The sequence below is a fragment of the Amblyraja radiata genome, chromosome 1 (genome assembly GCF_010909765.2).
Source record: "Amblyraja radiata isolate CabotCenter1 chromosome 1, sAmbRad1.1.pri, whole genome shotgun sequence".
Classification (NCBI taxonomy): Eukaryota; Metazoa; Chordata; class Chondrichthyes; order Rajiformes; family Rajidae; genus Amblyraja; species Amblyraja radiata.
The window spans coordinates 16,712,190-16,728,388 of record NC_045956.1 but is presented as its reverse complement, the minus strand read 5'-3'; the positions used below and the strand labels follow the sequence as shown (position 1 = coordinate 16,728,388).

Here is a 16,199-nt window from a genome sequence, read left to right as displayed (position 1 = left end):
AATTCAACATACACCCCAAATTCACCAAGCCAAAATTAAAACTCAACCTTGGCTCAAGTGTCAGAAGATAACCTCCAAATCAATGGAAACTTTATCATCTCAAGCAAAGTTTATAGAAACTTGGAAGATCAATCCATTGCATTACTTTTAAATAAATAAAATATGATCTGAGGTCACTGAAGTTAGATTTCTTAACTTAAAAAAAGTCACGTTATTTTCTAATTTTGTCCCATATTGTCAAAACAATCCTCAAAGATATTGAACAGTATTTTTCAGTTTTAAATAATTACAACTGGACAACATGATCAAACACTTAACAAGTGTAAAATATAAAATGGAAAATAAAACGAGAGGATAAATGGTAATTCCTTCTTTCACCAAATAAATTCGTAATTGAAAATGCTTGGTAATTAACTTACTTCAGTCGCTCTGCAAAGATGTACTGTGTGAAATCTTTCACAGCAGGGGCGAAAAATAACAACTCCTGCAGCTCAATTCCCTTTGCACAGATATCTTCAGGAGAATTGAATCGTAGAACATAGAACGGATGACAAACTGGACCAAACACTTCAAACACCTATTAATTAAATGAGACAATGAAACAAGCTTATTGCATTATTTAGAATTAAAGACGAGAAAATAACAAGTACAGAACTGGTATTACCAAGTCTTATAGGGTACCATTGGGAAAGGTTTGTGGGAATTTATGGTAAATATTTTCACTTCAAGATATTTTCACAAGAAAAAAAATATCAATATTCATTTCATATAAATCAGCTCAAACATTAAAATCCCACTTTCCAAAGTACAGCATATGAATTAGAAATTGGAGTAGGTCACTTGGCCCTCATGTCACTCTGTTATTGAATATGATCATGGATGATCTGACTGTAACCTCAATCCCGAACTGCTGTCCAGCATGTTAACCATTCTCCCCTTATTTATTAATAATCTAACTCTACTGTAGAAATGTTTATTAAAGACTGCATGCTTCAACCAATCTCTCTCTTCCCAACTCTCCTGGCCACAAACCTAGCAGTCCAACCTTTTTCTTTTAAAAAGCAACCCATCTAGTCTAGATATTATTCTAATAAATCACTTTAGAAAAGCTTCCAATGCATTTGCATCATTCCATTTGCATCAATAGAGCAGATAAATGCCGTACACAGTGCTGCAGGTGTGAGGCAAGACACAAAACGCTGGAGTAACTCAGCAGGTCTGGCAACAAAACATGAATAGGTGACGTTTCCGGTGAAGATCCTTCGTCCGAAGGGCTGACTCGCTGAGTTACCCCAGCATTTTGTATCTTCCCTTGGTAAACCAGCATCTGCAGTTCCTTGTTTCTACCTTGTGACTTGTATTTCAGATGTGATTTTACCAATGCCCTAAATTGAAATATACCAACCCCACTTCTGCATTCAATCTCCCCACCAATATGTGATTACATTTTGTTAGTATTTCTAATTGCAATACCCTGCATACTAGTCTTTTGTGAATTATGCACAGATCCACCTACATCTCAGAGCTCTACATTCTCTCGCCATTTAAATAATATAACTGTTTTAATATTTTTCCTTCTAAAATGAACAATTTCCTGATTTCTCACATTATCTGCTATGTAGAATTTCTTTGCCTATTCAATTAACCTATGTATGTTTCATCAGAACATTCTTAAGTCCTCTTCAGAAATGATTTTAACCCATGCTTATAAAAGCCTGCTTTCTTATCTCCACAATGGTCAGGAGATCAAATTGCCAAAAAAAATAACAGATATGCCTGCTACGCATAAGAAAGCTACCGGAAATAGAAACATAGAAACATAGAAAATAGGTGCAGGAGTAGGCCATTCGGCCCTTCGAGCCTGCACCGCCATTCAATATGATCATGGCTGATCATCCAACTCAGTATCCTGTACCTGCCTTCTCTCCATACCCCCTGATCCCTTTAGTCACAAGGGCCACATCTAACTCCCTCTTAAATATAGCCAATGAACTGGCCTCAACTACCTTCTGTGGCAGAGAATTCCAGAGATTCACCACTCTCTGTGTGAAAAAAGTTTTCCTCATCTCGGTCCTAAAAGATTTCCCCCTTATCCTTAAACTGTGACCCCTTGTTCTGGAATACTGTTGTCTGCCAGATAACTGACAACCCAATGACGAACACTGCTCAGACAAAATCACTTATAGAGTGACACCAGATAACATTCAAAGAAAGGAATAAGGGCAAACCCTAGGACATAAATAGCATTGCTAGAGACTAGTCTTTATTATTTCAAATGACTAAAACATTGATTTAACCTGGGGAAAAACGCATTTGTGACACTTTCTTGGTCAAATCAGAGCAATCAGTGAATTTGAGGGGACACTTCCTATAATTGGACATCATTCAGTAGACCATTTTAATTGAATGAGTTTGAATTAGAATTGGCTATTTACTCAATTACTAGAAAATTAACCAACAGCTGCATTCTGTTTTTTTTTTAAATATATCCAATGTTCCATTTTAATTAACACTGCCCCATACATTTCAATCAGCAAGCAGTATCTGTGTACTGAACAGTGAATAATAGTTAACATAAATACATTAACATAAACACATTAATCAAATATAAAGGATTTTTAGCAATATTCCACTTCCAATACATCAAAATACAGTTTTTTAATAGTACTATTCAGTTGATGCACTATTGTCAGAATGATTTTAACAGGCAGAGAAAATCCTCTGGGCTTAATAGAGATCCACTATTTTCTGAATCATGTCATGTACCTTGAGTTAATAAATGACACACCTAACAGATATGCTGACTTTACATTTAACTGAAAGCATCAAGAGATACACAACAATATTTTTATAATAACATTTAATGCACATTCCTTGCCTTGTGGTCTTAAAGTTGCAGGGAAAGCCATATAGAATTTGAAAGATTTCATGATACTTGGCAAAGAATAATAATGCGACCAAGCTCACAAATCATTGAAAGAATACACAATTCCATTTTATTTCACAATTACACCTGCTAAAACACATAACTACAAATGGTACAAGACAAGTTGAGCCCAGCCACAAAACATCAAACCAAAGTACCATCCCTTAAGCACATAACCTCCTGGGCAAAGGGAAAATAAAAATTGCATTGAATAATTCATAGAACAGTTCAATACAAAAACAGTAAATTCTCCTATCTCTCCAATGCAATTTACAGTCCCCTCCATAATGTTTGGGACAAAGACCCATCATTTATTTATTTGCCTCTGTACTACAAAAATTGAGATTTGTAATAGAAAAAAATCACACGTGGTTAAAGTGCACATTGTCAGATTTTAATAAAGGCCATTTTTATACATTTTGGTTTCACCATGTAAAAATGACAGCAGTGTTTATACATAATCCCCCCCCCCCCACTCCCCTCCCTCCATTTCAGGACACCATAATGTCTGGGACACAGCAATGTCATGTAAATGAAAGTAGTCATTTTTAGTATTTTGTTGCATATCCTTTTGCATGCAATGACTTCTTGAAGTCTGCGATTCATAGACATCACCAGTTGCTGGGTGTCTTCTCTGGTGATGCTCTGCCAGGCCTGTATTGCAGCCATCTTTAGCTTATGCTTGTTTTGGGGGCTAGTCCCCTTCAGTTTTCTCTTCAGCATATAAAAGGCATGCTCAATTGGGTTCAGATCAGGTGGTTGACTTGGCCACTCAAGAATTTACCATTTTTTTGTCTTTGAAAAACTCCATTATTGCTTTAGCAGTACGTTTGGGATCATTGTCTTGCTGTAGAATGAACTGTCGGCCAAAGTTGTGAGGCATTTGTTTGAACTTGAGCAGATAGGATGTGTTTATACACTTCAGAAGTCATTATGCTACTACCATCAGCAGTTATATCACCAATGAAGATAAGTGAGCCAGTACCTTCAGCAGCCATACATGCCCAGGCCATAACCTTGTTTCACAGATGAGGTGGTATGCTTTGGATCTTGAGCAGTTCCTTCTCTACTACATACTTTGCTCATGCCATCACTCTGATATGTTAATCTTCGTCTCATCTGTCCACAAGACCCTTTTCCAAAGCTATGGTTGTTCTTTTAAGTACTTCTTGGCAAACTGTAACCTGACCAAATCCACACCTGACTCCTGAAGAGTGTTTCTGATCTGTCGGACAGGTGTTTGGAGATTTTTCTTGATTATAGAGAGAATTCTTCCGTCATCAGCTGTGGAAGTCTTCCTTGGCCTGCCAGTCCCTTTGCGATTAGTAAGCTCACCAGTGCTCTCTTTCTTCTTAATGATGTTCCAAACAGTTGATTTTGGTACGCCTAAGGTTTGGCTGATGTCTCTAACAGTTTTATTCTTATTCTCCATCTCATAATGGCTTCTTTGACTTTCATTTTGGCCCTCATGTTGATAAGTTTCCAAAGGTGATGGAAAGTCTGGAGGAAAGACTAGGTGCTGAGAGCTCTCTTGTACCTGCATTAAGGAGGCAATTAAACACACCTGAGCAATTACAAACGCCTGTGAAGCCATGTGTCACAAACATTATGGTGCCCTGAAATGGGGGGACTATGTATAAACACTGCTGTAATTTCTACATGGTGAAACCAAAATGAATAAAAAGACCCCTTAATAAAATCTGATAATGTACACTTTAATCACATGTGATTTTTTCTATTACAAATCTCAAATTGTGGAGTACAGAGGTAAATAAATAAATGATGGGTCTTTGTCCCGAATATCATGGAAGATGCAATGAGTCTAGTCGTACACACGTCAAGGTACAACACATATTTATTAAAGTACACTTACAGCATTGGTCTGCAGGACGTTACAGTAACTAGCAGCTACTCAGACTGAATTACATAAGCAAGCTCTTGGTAATATAAATTGCATAGTAGGCGGAGCTACTACTAACAAGCACTACAATTGGTTAGTAGTAAATAACCAACCTACATCTTTCTTTGTAGAAACAAAATAAACCATAGATTCGTGGATACATGGTGGATAAACAATACAGTAGCAGAAACGCTAATAACGCATATGGGGAAGTATAGATGGTTACACAAAATCGCCATATCTAATGGGTGGCCTGCTGACCTGTCCGGTATGACTCCGCATCTCCTCCTTTCACCGGTGAAGTGATTGGGGAGGGGACAGGGGATGTGACCGGGGATGGCACCAGAGACCCCCGAATGGAGGTAGAGGCGCGCTGGGCACTGAACGCGGTGAAGAGGCCGTGAGGGACACAGTCACTGGCAGTGGCGCAGTCGGCCCGGTAGTGGAAGGGTATACAAGACGAGAGACCTCTGGATGCAGAGTCGCAGGACACGGTTCCTTCACAGGAAGGAGATGGTGACATTGCTTATGTAAATGGCCCCGTCAGTGCTTACCAAGTAGGAGCGGGGTTCTTTGGCAGGGCACTGGATGTGACCCAGACGGCCATAACCCTTGGTGGTCTGGAGGCGAACAACCTGTCCACTGGAAAGAGGTTTCAGGGACTTACTGGACTTGTCAAATAAATATTTTTGTGCATCGCCCTTGACTTGTAGTTATTTCTGGACCGCGGGCGGAGAACGGACCTGTGACTGCAATAATAATAATAATAATTTTATTTATAGAGCACTTTAAAAACAAACATAGTTGCAACAAAGTGCTGTACATCACTAATCATTGACAAAAAAGTTAATACACACCAATAATAACAGTTAAAAGATGGAGTAAGTAAAGATATTCAAAATAAAGAAATATTAAAAACACTACAAGCAGGAGCAAAGTCTCATGCATGGTCAAAAGCCAGGGAGTATAAATGTGTTTTAATACTGGATTTGAAGATCCAATATCTGCTGGGGTACAGGCAGGGCAGCACGGGTTTGACGAGACATCAGTCGTTGGACTGGGGAACCCAGTATGGGATCCCGGCAAATGTTCCTTAAATTCAGCAGGTCCAGATAGACGTCAGATTTTGCAAGATAAGAACGCTCCTTTAGTTGTTTTGAGCTTCAGATGGCCTGTTAGGCGAGTCCGTTAGACTGCGGAAACTCAAGGCTGCTGGTGATATGTCGAAAGTCCCATCGTTGAGCAAAGTTTTTGAAAAGCTGGCTGGTGAACTGACTGTCGTTGTCGGATAGAAGGCGTGCAGGGGAGCCGTGCACGGAGAAATGGCGTTGTAACTTCTGGATAACTGCTTCAGATGTGATGGTTTGGAGTAGACAGATGGCACAATGGGCTAAGTGTTCGGCTGGCAACCGGAAGGTAGCCGGTTCGAATCCCGCTTGGAGTGCATACTGTCGTTGTGTCCTTGGGCAAGACACTTCACCCACCTTTGCCTGTGTGTGAATGTGTGTGAGTGATTGGTGGTGGTCGGAGGGGCCGTAGGCGCAGAATGGCAGCCACGCTTCCGTCAGTCTGCCCCAGGGCAGCTGTGGCTACAGAAGTAGCTTACCACCACCGAGTGTGACTGAGGAGTGAATGAATAATGCTATGTAAAGCGCCTTGAGTATTAGAAAGGCGCTATATAAATCCCATCCATTATTATTATTATTAGATCAATGTCAAACCAGCCCGAATATGAGTCGACGAGAACCAGATAGTGCTTCCCATGCCATTCGAATATGTCGGTGGCTACCGTGGACCACGGTAGAGGAGGAACCGGGTGGGGCAGTAAGTGCTGCTTCTGCTGGTGTGGCGTCAGGCTTTTGCAGATGGCGCAGACTTCAGTTTTGTCACGTATGTACTTGGTCCTACCAGGCCAGTAAAACATGCTCTGTGCCCATTGTAAGGTTGCCTCCACACCGGGGTGGCCCCTGTCGAAGGCATTGAAGTACTTGTCCCGGAGAATGGCTGGGACAACTGCTTTTCCAAGATCACAGCAATTCTTAGAGATACACATAACATTATTTTCTTTATTGTATAGTGATATCAATGATATAACAGTTAAGAAATCATGATGAAGCTATGCACAATTCAATCAATCAATCAATCAGTTTTTATTCAACCCTTCGCCGCCGCCAACGACGACCAGGCCCAACTCAGCGCCGTCGCCCTGAAGCTGCTGACCTCCTGGATCAACCAGCCGCAGGTATGGTTCCAGCAGGCGGAAACCCTATTCTTCGTCCGTGGGATAACAAACGATGAGACCCGCTACCATTATGTGGTCGGTGCACTCGATCAAGAAACGGCCGGGCGAATCATCCTCTTCCTGCAGGATCCACCAGCGGCCGATAAATATGGCGGTCTGAAGGCGTTGCTGCTCCAAACCTTCGGCCTAAGTCGGATGGACCGAGCGGCCCGCATTTACAACATGGGCGGGCTCGGCAACCGTAAACCATCGGCCCTAATGAGCGAGATGCTCTCTCTCATGGATGGCCACCACCACTACATGCTTTTTGAATATGCCTACCTGCTACAGCTTCCAGACGACATCCGCCCACTCCTCGCAGGGATAAGTTTTGAAAACCCCCGGGCTCTAGCGGAGCGTGCCGACGAGCTGTGGCTGTCCAGACGGCAGAAAGTGGGCCAGCTGGATCGGATGTCCACAGTGCCCTGGAAGGCACAGAGGCCTAGAGCCACGCCCACCAGGGGCTCCACGGAGCAGCTGGAGCCTGCCCTTAAAGGGAAAGTCCTTAAAGGGAAAGTTCTTAAAGGGAAAGTCCTTAAAGGGGAATGGTGCTTTTACCACCAGCGTTGGGGCTCAGCAGCACGCAATTGCCGCCATAACATACACAATAAAGTGCAGTGAAATGAACTTGCCAGCAGCGATACAATCAAAAAGAACACACAATACAATTTAACACAAACATCCACCACAGCATTCTTCACTATGGTCAAAGGCACAAAGTACAGTCAGTCCTCCTCCATTGTTCCCCCAGTCACCGCTGCGGGCGGCCGGATGTACAGGCCCTCTTGTCAAAGGTACAAAGGACATTTATTATCACATACACCAATTGGTGTAATGAAATTTGACTTTCCATTGCAGCACACAAATAAAGATAAGACACAACATTAAAGAATTTAACAATAAATATAAAAACATCCCCCCACAATGGTTTCCACTGTGGGGGAAGGCATCAAAAGTTCACCCATAGTCGGGCCTATTGAGGCCTCCGCCGTCGCCACTACGGCAGCCCGATGCTTCAGGACCTCTCGCCGGATGGTGAACCTCTGGCGTCGGGTGAACACTCTCAGCAGCTCGGAGTGTCTGGAGCGGCCGCTTCCTCCCCGGAGACCGCGTCCCAAAGTCCACGAGCCACGTTGGTCGGTGCTCCGACACTGGCGACCTCGGCGTGAGATCCCAGGTTCTGCGGTGTTTAAAGCTCAGCGCCGCCCGCACCTGGAAGCTCCACAGACCACAGCTTCGCGATGTTGGAGTCGGCGGTCTCAACACTCCAGAGCCCACCGCACGGCGACCCGGGTAAGGCATCGCCCGCTCCACGATGGTGCCTCAGCGCTGTGCCGCTGCCGAAGCTGAAGTCCTGGCCGGTCCCGGCAGGAAACGCCGCTCCAGACTGTTGGTAGGCCGCGAGGAAGGGGCAAAAACACGGCTCGGAGAAAAGCCACATCTCCGACCAGGTAGGGACTGAGAAAAATAGTTTCCACCTTTCCCCCCCACCCCCCACCTAAAAAGGCTAAAAGACCTCCAAAATAAACAATTTTTACTCACTAAAAATTTTAAAAAAGGGTGAAAAGACTAACAGCTGCTGGTAGGGCAGCCATACTCAACGGCGCCCCCTACGACTCGGTAAGTCCTGAATCGGTGCTTCACTACCGGAGACTGCGGTTTCAGGATGTTGTAGGCCGCAGGCCAGCGGTCGGAGCTCTTCTCCGGGAATCCCCGGCTAGGGATCCCGCTCCGGTTGGTAAGTCCACTCCGCTACTAGAAGCTTCGTAGACCGCGGTTTCAGGATGTTATCGGCCGCGGGCTGGCAATCGGAGCTTGTCTCCGGCGATTCCTAACGAGGGGTCCCAGGCTCTGGACACCGCGCCCGCGGCTAGAAGCTCCGCAGACCACGGCTTCAGGACGTTAAAATCCGCGGGTCAGCGATCGGAGCACTGCCTTCTGGCGACCCTGGCAAGGGCTGGCCCACTCCGCGAGGAGAAGTCCACGCTGCGCCCGCTGCTGAAACTCCAGGCCGACTCTGGAAAGGCCGCACCAATCCATGGTGTTAGGCCGCGAGGGGGGCGACATGGAAAAAAGTTGCCTCTCCATGGAGGAGGCGACCGAAAGCAGTTCCCCCCTTACTCCCCTTCACCCCCCCCCCCCCACACAAGACACACCTAGAGACATTAAAACACACATTTGGACACACTAAAAAAAACAAAAAGAGTAGAAATGACGAACTCGCTGCTAGCGGGGCAGTCGACTCGCAGCGCCCCCACCGACCGCAAGCTTTCTATTTTGCTTAGGCTACATTTGGAGTTTTGTGTGCCGTTCTGATCATCCCATTATAGCAAGGAAATGGAGGCTTGAGAGGATTCAGAAGAGGTTTATCAGATGTCTTGTGTAAACCAACATCTGCAGTTCTCTGGAATGCCAGAGGTTAAGGAAATGTCAAAGACTAAAGGCCATAGCTTTAAGGTGAGAGGGGCGAAGATTAAAGAGATGTGCAGACCAAGTCTTTTCTTGTTTTGATGGGTGCCTGGAACACACTGACAGGGGTGGTGGTGGTGGAGGTCGATTCAATGTAGCATTGTTACAAAACCCTACCATCAGTGGCGCTCCAGGTCTGTCCACTGCCTGTGCGTGCAATTCCGGAGGCTGTTGGGGAGGGGGGGGGGGGGGATTAAATGCAGGTTTGGATTGGTTGTTGGAGAGGAATTTGCTCGGACTTGCTCGGATGAAGAAAAATTGATCTGCGATCCCGCCCCCGTTTTTTTTAAAGTTGCTGGTCAATTGCATCGCTGGATTGAAGTTAAACGCAACTTCTAACGCCTTCAACATCACGGATCTCAAGTGCAGGACAAAACAAAAAGATCATTTATTTAACATATTTTTCTTGCTTTTTTGGTGTGGTTTCATTTTAATCTGATGATGCGAAAAATGCTATTTAGGCCCCGATACGATATTGGCCGTCTCTTGCCTGCCGATAGGGGCTTAAATCATAAATTTTGCGGCCACATTCCAATCAATCACAATCCAGAAACAGCCACTCTCAAGATAATCAGATTCATTATTTTTTCTCACAATCATGTCATAAGAACATCTAAATCATCTATATTTTGTGGTATTGTCTATCCATGATCAATATTTTCATACTAAATATCTGAAAACTCCCACAGTAGCGTTTTAGAGAGATGTTTAGTATGAAAACATTGATCGTGGATAGATAATAACACAAAATATAGATAATTTAGATGTTCTTATGCCATGATTGTGTAAAAAATAACAATTTTGATTATCTTGAGAGTGAATGTTTCTGGATTTTGAACAAATATCTGTGTAAAACGGCCCTTGCCTATGGAGTGAGAAAGAGTAAAATTTATGGGAATTAAACATTCAATTCCTTCCATTTGGCATAGAAATTCATGACTAAGTGAGATTTAAAAATCATGTTAAATTGTGAATTCTTATGTGAATGGGATCAGTTTGTTATTTGGATACTTTGGCTATTTAAAAATGTATTTTTAGCCTTTTCTTAAGAATGGGATAGATGTTTAGATCTAGTAATTGCATTTAGAAGAATTTAATTGATTTGATAACACTGATGAATATGATTTTTTGTTGGGTATTTACTATTTGTTTTAACGTTACAATAATATTAAAGTTCTGATCTTGAGAATATCACATTTTTGAATTTTCAAGGCAGTCTGGGTGTTTACTACTATTTCCATCACAACGGTTAATTTTGTATTTAGCTACTTAATTAAGTAATTAACTAATTATATACTTTAATTTCAGGCCATCCAAGTAAGATGTTTCATATTTGTTTCAGAATGCTTCAATTTATAATAACTGAAAATTTCATTCAGTTCTCTTTATTTTTAAGAAAGTTATGGGTTTTTATGTCATTTGACTGTCCTCGATCACAGCTTTTGTGTTAAGTTAATGAAAAAGCAATAGAGAACAAGGTGCTAATTTCCGAGTGTTAAAATGGCCATAACGTTTTTAATACTGAAGATATGAAAGTGAATTAGGTATCAAATTAAAGTTCTTTTTATGCTTTATCTGATGGGATAAATTACAGGCTTGATTTTTAAAATCTCTAAATTTTGTAACATTCCTATACAATGGTGGCGTTTAAGAAGCTTTTAGAAAAGTACATGATTATGCAGGGAATAGAGGGATATGGATCATGTCCAGGCAGATGAGATTAGTGTACAAGCCCAGCTGCTAAGAGAATGGAGGGGCTGGGCTTGTACACTCTGGAGTTTAGAAGGATGAGAGGAGATCTCATTAAGACTGTTAAGGATTTGGACACGCTAGAGGCAGGAAACATGGTCCCGATGTTGGGGAAGTCCAGAACCAGGGGCCACAGTTTAAGAATAAGGAGTAAGCCATTTAGAATGGAGATGAGGAAACACTTTTTTTCACAAAGAGTTGTGAGTCTGTGGAATTCTTTGCCTCAGAGGGCGGTGGAGGCAGGTTCTCTGGATGCTTTCAAGAGAGTGCTAGACAGGGCACAAAAATTGCGATCAGGGGATATGGGGAGAAGGCAGGAACGGGGTACTGATTGGGGATGATCAGCCATGATCACATTAAATGGCGAAGCTGGCTCGAAGGGCCGAATGGCCTACTCCTGCACCTATTGTCTATTAGTTTCTCTTGGCATCATATTCCACACAGATATTGTGGGCCAAAGGGCCTGTTCCCATGCTGTACTGTTCTATGTTCTATATCAGCTTCCACACTGAACTCAGCCAGATTCATTCTGACTTCTGCATATAATAACATTAGTAACATTAATACAACTTGCTTCAGAAAGTAACCCAAGTATAAAAGAAAAGCCACTAATAACTTCCCCGTTCTTCCCAATCCAGCTACGTTAAGTAGCTTGTCCACACAAGAGGCATCAAAAGTCCCTTTGTCCTTATAATTGCTTACATATAAGTTCCAAAAGTCAACATTTTCAAAGGGCAACAGAAAAAAGTATCTCAATGACAACTGTGGCAGACAAGTGAATCTAACTTCAACATGGCATATAAGCGGAATTTTGTAGAAGAACAGTAGTATTCTTTCGGTTTTCCACTGAATTCTATTAGTTATGCATCCTGGTATCTTGGTATCCTACCACTGCTCTCACTGAAAGCCAGATTTTACACCCCCTGAATTCAACACTCAATATGCATCTAACTGTGCAGATTCCCATTTATCTCTCTAAATCTTATGTTACGCAACATGATTCTCATCTGTTGTATACTTTACTGAATCTGGCTTTAAAATCTCATGCATCCACTATACTCAAAGATGCTTCTCAATTACTTCAATATTTTCAGGAGTCAGAAATGGCTCTCAATCACTCATTATATACTGCATCTAACTCGACCTTTATGCATCCTGCGCTTTATTTTATTGCCTCTCAAGCACCTACTTAATCTCCATTGAATAATGACTAATCCATTAGTCTACATTACGCACCAACCAGCAACCATATTCATCATGCAACGATGCCAGTCTCCCACTGTCCTGCTATATGTTCAGTGCTATATGTGTCCCATCTCTCATGTTATAGATGACACTGATTTTCTTCCCTTCGTCCATTTACCGTAAGACAATCTCAATGATCTAATGGTACTAAATAATAAACAGTACTATTTTCATGCAGCATCAAATACCAGTGCATAATAAACAATACGTGATGTGACCTTCACTTTGCCATACTCAACTCAGCAATGAACGATGCCAACACAGATTCCGACCTTTCTTAAGCTACTAGTCACCAAAATCTATATTACTAAATCTCTGATCTTGACCGCTTTTAGCCGACTGTGCTGCAATTTCCGAGAGAACGGCGCCACATACGGCCGTCATTTTTGGCCACCTCGCTCAGAGCCCCCCTCCGCCGTATGAGTGCGGAGGGCTTTTTCCGTCGATGAAAAATGAGAGATATTAATGTTTTTACAAAATTCCCCATTTTCTCTGCTGCCCCCACTGGCGACAGGGGGAGGGACTATAAAACCAGGAAGTGTCGTGTCTCACTCAGTCTCTGCCAGAACCAGGAAGCAAGAGAGTCACGGCTCACAGCTCTCTGAGCTGCGAATAACACTGAAGGCACGTCTACTCCACGGTGAGTACCCTCGATGCGGTTGTAAAGTGGCTGCAGCCCTTTTTAACAAGTTTGTGTCCACAAAGTGAATATTGGTTGTCGGGTGTCTACAGCCCAATTGTTTGCCTCGCCTTTTTTTAAACAAGTTTGTGTTCACAAAATGAATTTTGGTTGTCGGGTGTCTGCAGCCCAATTATTTGCCTTGGCTTGGCTTTTAAAATCGTTGCAACAGTTGGATGCCTGCCCAAGCATCCATACGGCCCACAATGTCTATACTAGCCCTCTGGAAACCAGTACCTTCGGTCCGCAACACCCATACTAGCGCAACAGACAGCCCCCCCACTGGCGAGCAGTATTGGTGACCAGCGGGTCCCACTTAGTCTAGTAAGTAGTATTTTAAGCCTTTGTTCTGGCAGTGTTTGACCAGCAACAATCATTTTTAAATTCCAATCAAGCCATATGTGACCTCAGCTTCTAATTCTAATTAACCTCTTTCATGATTAACTAAATATAAATTTCAATGCTTGAGAACTTTCACCGTAGCAAAATATATACATTAGATGTTACTTGTTCTTGTATAATTACCTGCCCAATTGAGCTCCTGTTCTTTCTGAAAAGGATAGTTTCCTCATTCACTGGTGGCATATTCTCTCGTGATTCAACGATTACTGCAAATAAAGAGACAAATTCAGAGTGTCATTAAAATATTCACATAAAAAACAAATTCCATCTTTCAACGTAACAAAAAAAGAGCAGCAGCTGTGGAAACGTAGTTGGCCAGGCAGCATCTGCAGAAGGAAACGTCACCTGCCCATTTCCTCCACAGATGCTGCCCTGACCTACTGAATCCCACCATGTTCATTTTTTTTTGCTACAGATTCCAGTATCACAAATGTGTGGTGCCTCCATCTTTAAATGTACTCTGAACCAAAGTCTACTTGGAAATGTCAATTTATATGTTAATAACATTTTATTATAAATGAATGCAGAAATCAAAGTGAAAGATTTACTCCGTTTCTCACTTCAATGATAATTCCTGACCTGCTGAGTATTTCTAGGAAGTTGTTTTCATTTCCAGCAGCTATCTACTTGAAAAATGTACTACCACATTAATAAATCAGCAAATGGGTCAGCAAGGAATCTTGTGAATTGTCACCTGAGCTATGTATCCAATAATTCAACAGCATCGATGAGTTAACATGTTGAGCAATGCTATCTGCTGGATAAGAATGCATTCTCTTGTTAATTGACACATTCTATTCACAACATTCATTAGGATCAGCAAAAATGGCTTGATTTCATTAAAAAATGTTTTTTATCTTATGTGGAAGAAATAACCAAGGCATTAATGATTCATGCTTGTGGCAATTTTAATCTTTTAGTGCATCATTTAAAAAAAGACAATCCTAATATTTAGATCACAAGGCAGCAACGTTTCCACAATCTACTTCTGACGTTGTCACAGTGCATTATGGAATTATTCACCAAATGGCATAATATCAAGAACTGAAGGTCAGAAGTCTTAGCAAATTTCTAATAATTGCCCAAGTCTCATTCACTTTATTTTACAAATTGTGGCCAAAAATTCTGTGGACTTTAATATAGTTTTTTTTCAGCAGTTTGCACTTATTAGTTATAAGTTATTATTTTGGTAGGAAAAATTAGCCAAGATTACCATTCAGTGATAACATGTGACCTGCGCATGATCCAACATTAAATTCAACCTTGGCAAACTAGTAAATTATTCAATCGCCTTGCCTTGATTCTGCAGTCATTAATGTCTTTGCCTATTCAAAATCCATTAACATCTCTTTAGAAATTATAAAATAACAACCTCTGTAGCTTATTAGCTGAAAGGCAGCTCCACAATTCTACAAACAGTTTCAGAATTAGGCCAGGGAGGGTGAGAATCATTTTGCAGAAATAACAAGTCTAGTACATTGCTCATGGGTAAATAGATACCGCTGCATCTTCATTGAACAACATTACAGCTGATGTTACTGGATCAAGAGTCTTTGATGCAAGGAAACGATTGAAAATATAAACAACAAATATTCTCCCAGTTACAAAGCTACCGACTAAGATATTTGACTGAATAAAAAACCTTACTACTTTGATAAGATTGTGCTGAGAAAGAATTCTGCTATTCTAACTAATCTGGTTTAGGTGCAACTCAAAATGTACATCAGTATGATTGAGTCTTATCTTCCTTCTTAGCTGCTCTAGGTTATCATACAGATAGCAGCAGTTACTAACCAGTTTGCAGACAACTGTAAAAGGCAATAATGTCAGTCCTGCTGAAAACATAGGTTCTGAAAACAAGATCAGCTTTAAGAAATCAATGCGAATATCTGTGCGAATAGCTGTGTGAAATGTTTGCAACACAGGAGGAGCCAACACAGCAGACTACATGATTTAACTTATAACAAGGCAAAATTTAGCATTCAGCCTCTTGTTGATCTCATTTGAATATTTTCCAGGAACACTGGAAAACCATGGTTTCATTGAAACTTCATAGATTATGCATGATTTATTTTACTTTTAATCTCAAAAGTAGCCCTTCATTCATATTTTTTTTTGCTGCCCATTTTGTTTTAAAGCACTATTTCATTTTTGTTTTGTAATAACATTTATTCTTTGTGTCATATTTCAAACCATGGTAACATTAAGAAAAATATATGACATACTGGATCTTATTGGAATAGTTTAGTTTAGACACAGCATGGATACGAGACCTTCAGTCTACTGGGTCCACTCCGACCAGCGATCACCCGTGCGCTCATTCTTTCCTACACACCAGGGACAATTTACAGAAGCCAATTAACCTACAAACCTGCACGTCTTTGGAATGTGGGAGGGAACCCGGAGAGCCCCCATGTGGTCACAGGGAGAACGTACAATCTCCGTACAGACATCACCCATAGTCAGGATGGAACCCAGCTATCTGGTGCTGTAAGGCAGTAACACTATCTCCGTGCTACTGTGCCACCTAATTGCAGTCTATTCAAAG

General features: G+C 41.7%; 1 protein-coding gene across 1 annotated transcript in view; it reads right to left on the bottom strand.

Annotated features, from left to right (window-relative positions):
• naf1 (nuclear assembly factor 1 ribonucleoprotein) overlaps positions 1–16,199 on the bottom strand; it is a 160,879-nt gene that overhangs the window by 67,107 nt on the left and 77,573 nt on the right. The window contains exons 5-6 of the mRNA XM_033018250.1: positions 13,775–13,857; positions 420–577 (exon numbers count right to left, since the gene is read on the bottom strand). Coding sequence (XP_032874141.1) covers positions 420–577; positions 13,775–13,857 — 241 coding nt within the window. The remainder of the gene's footprint in view (positions 1–419; positions 578–13,774; positions 13,858–16,199) is intronic.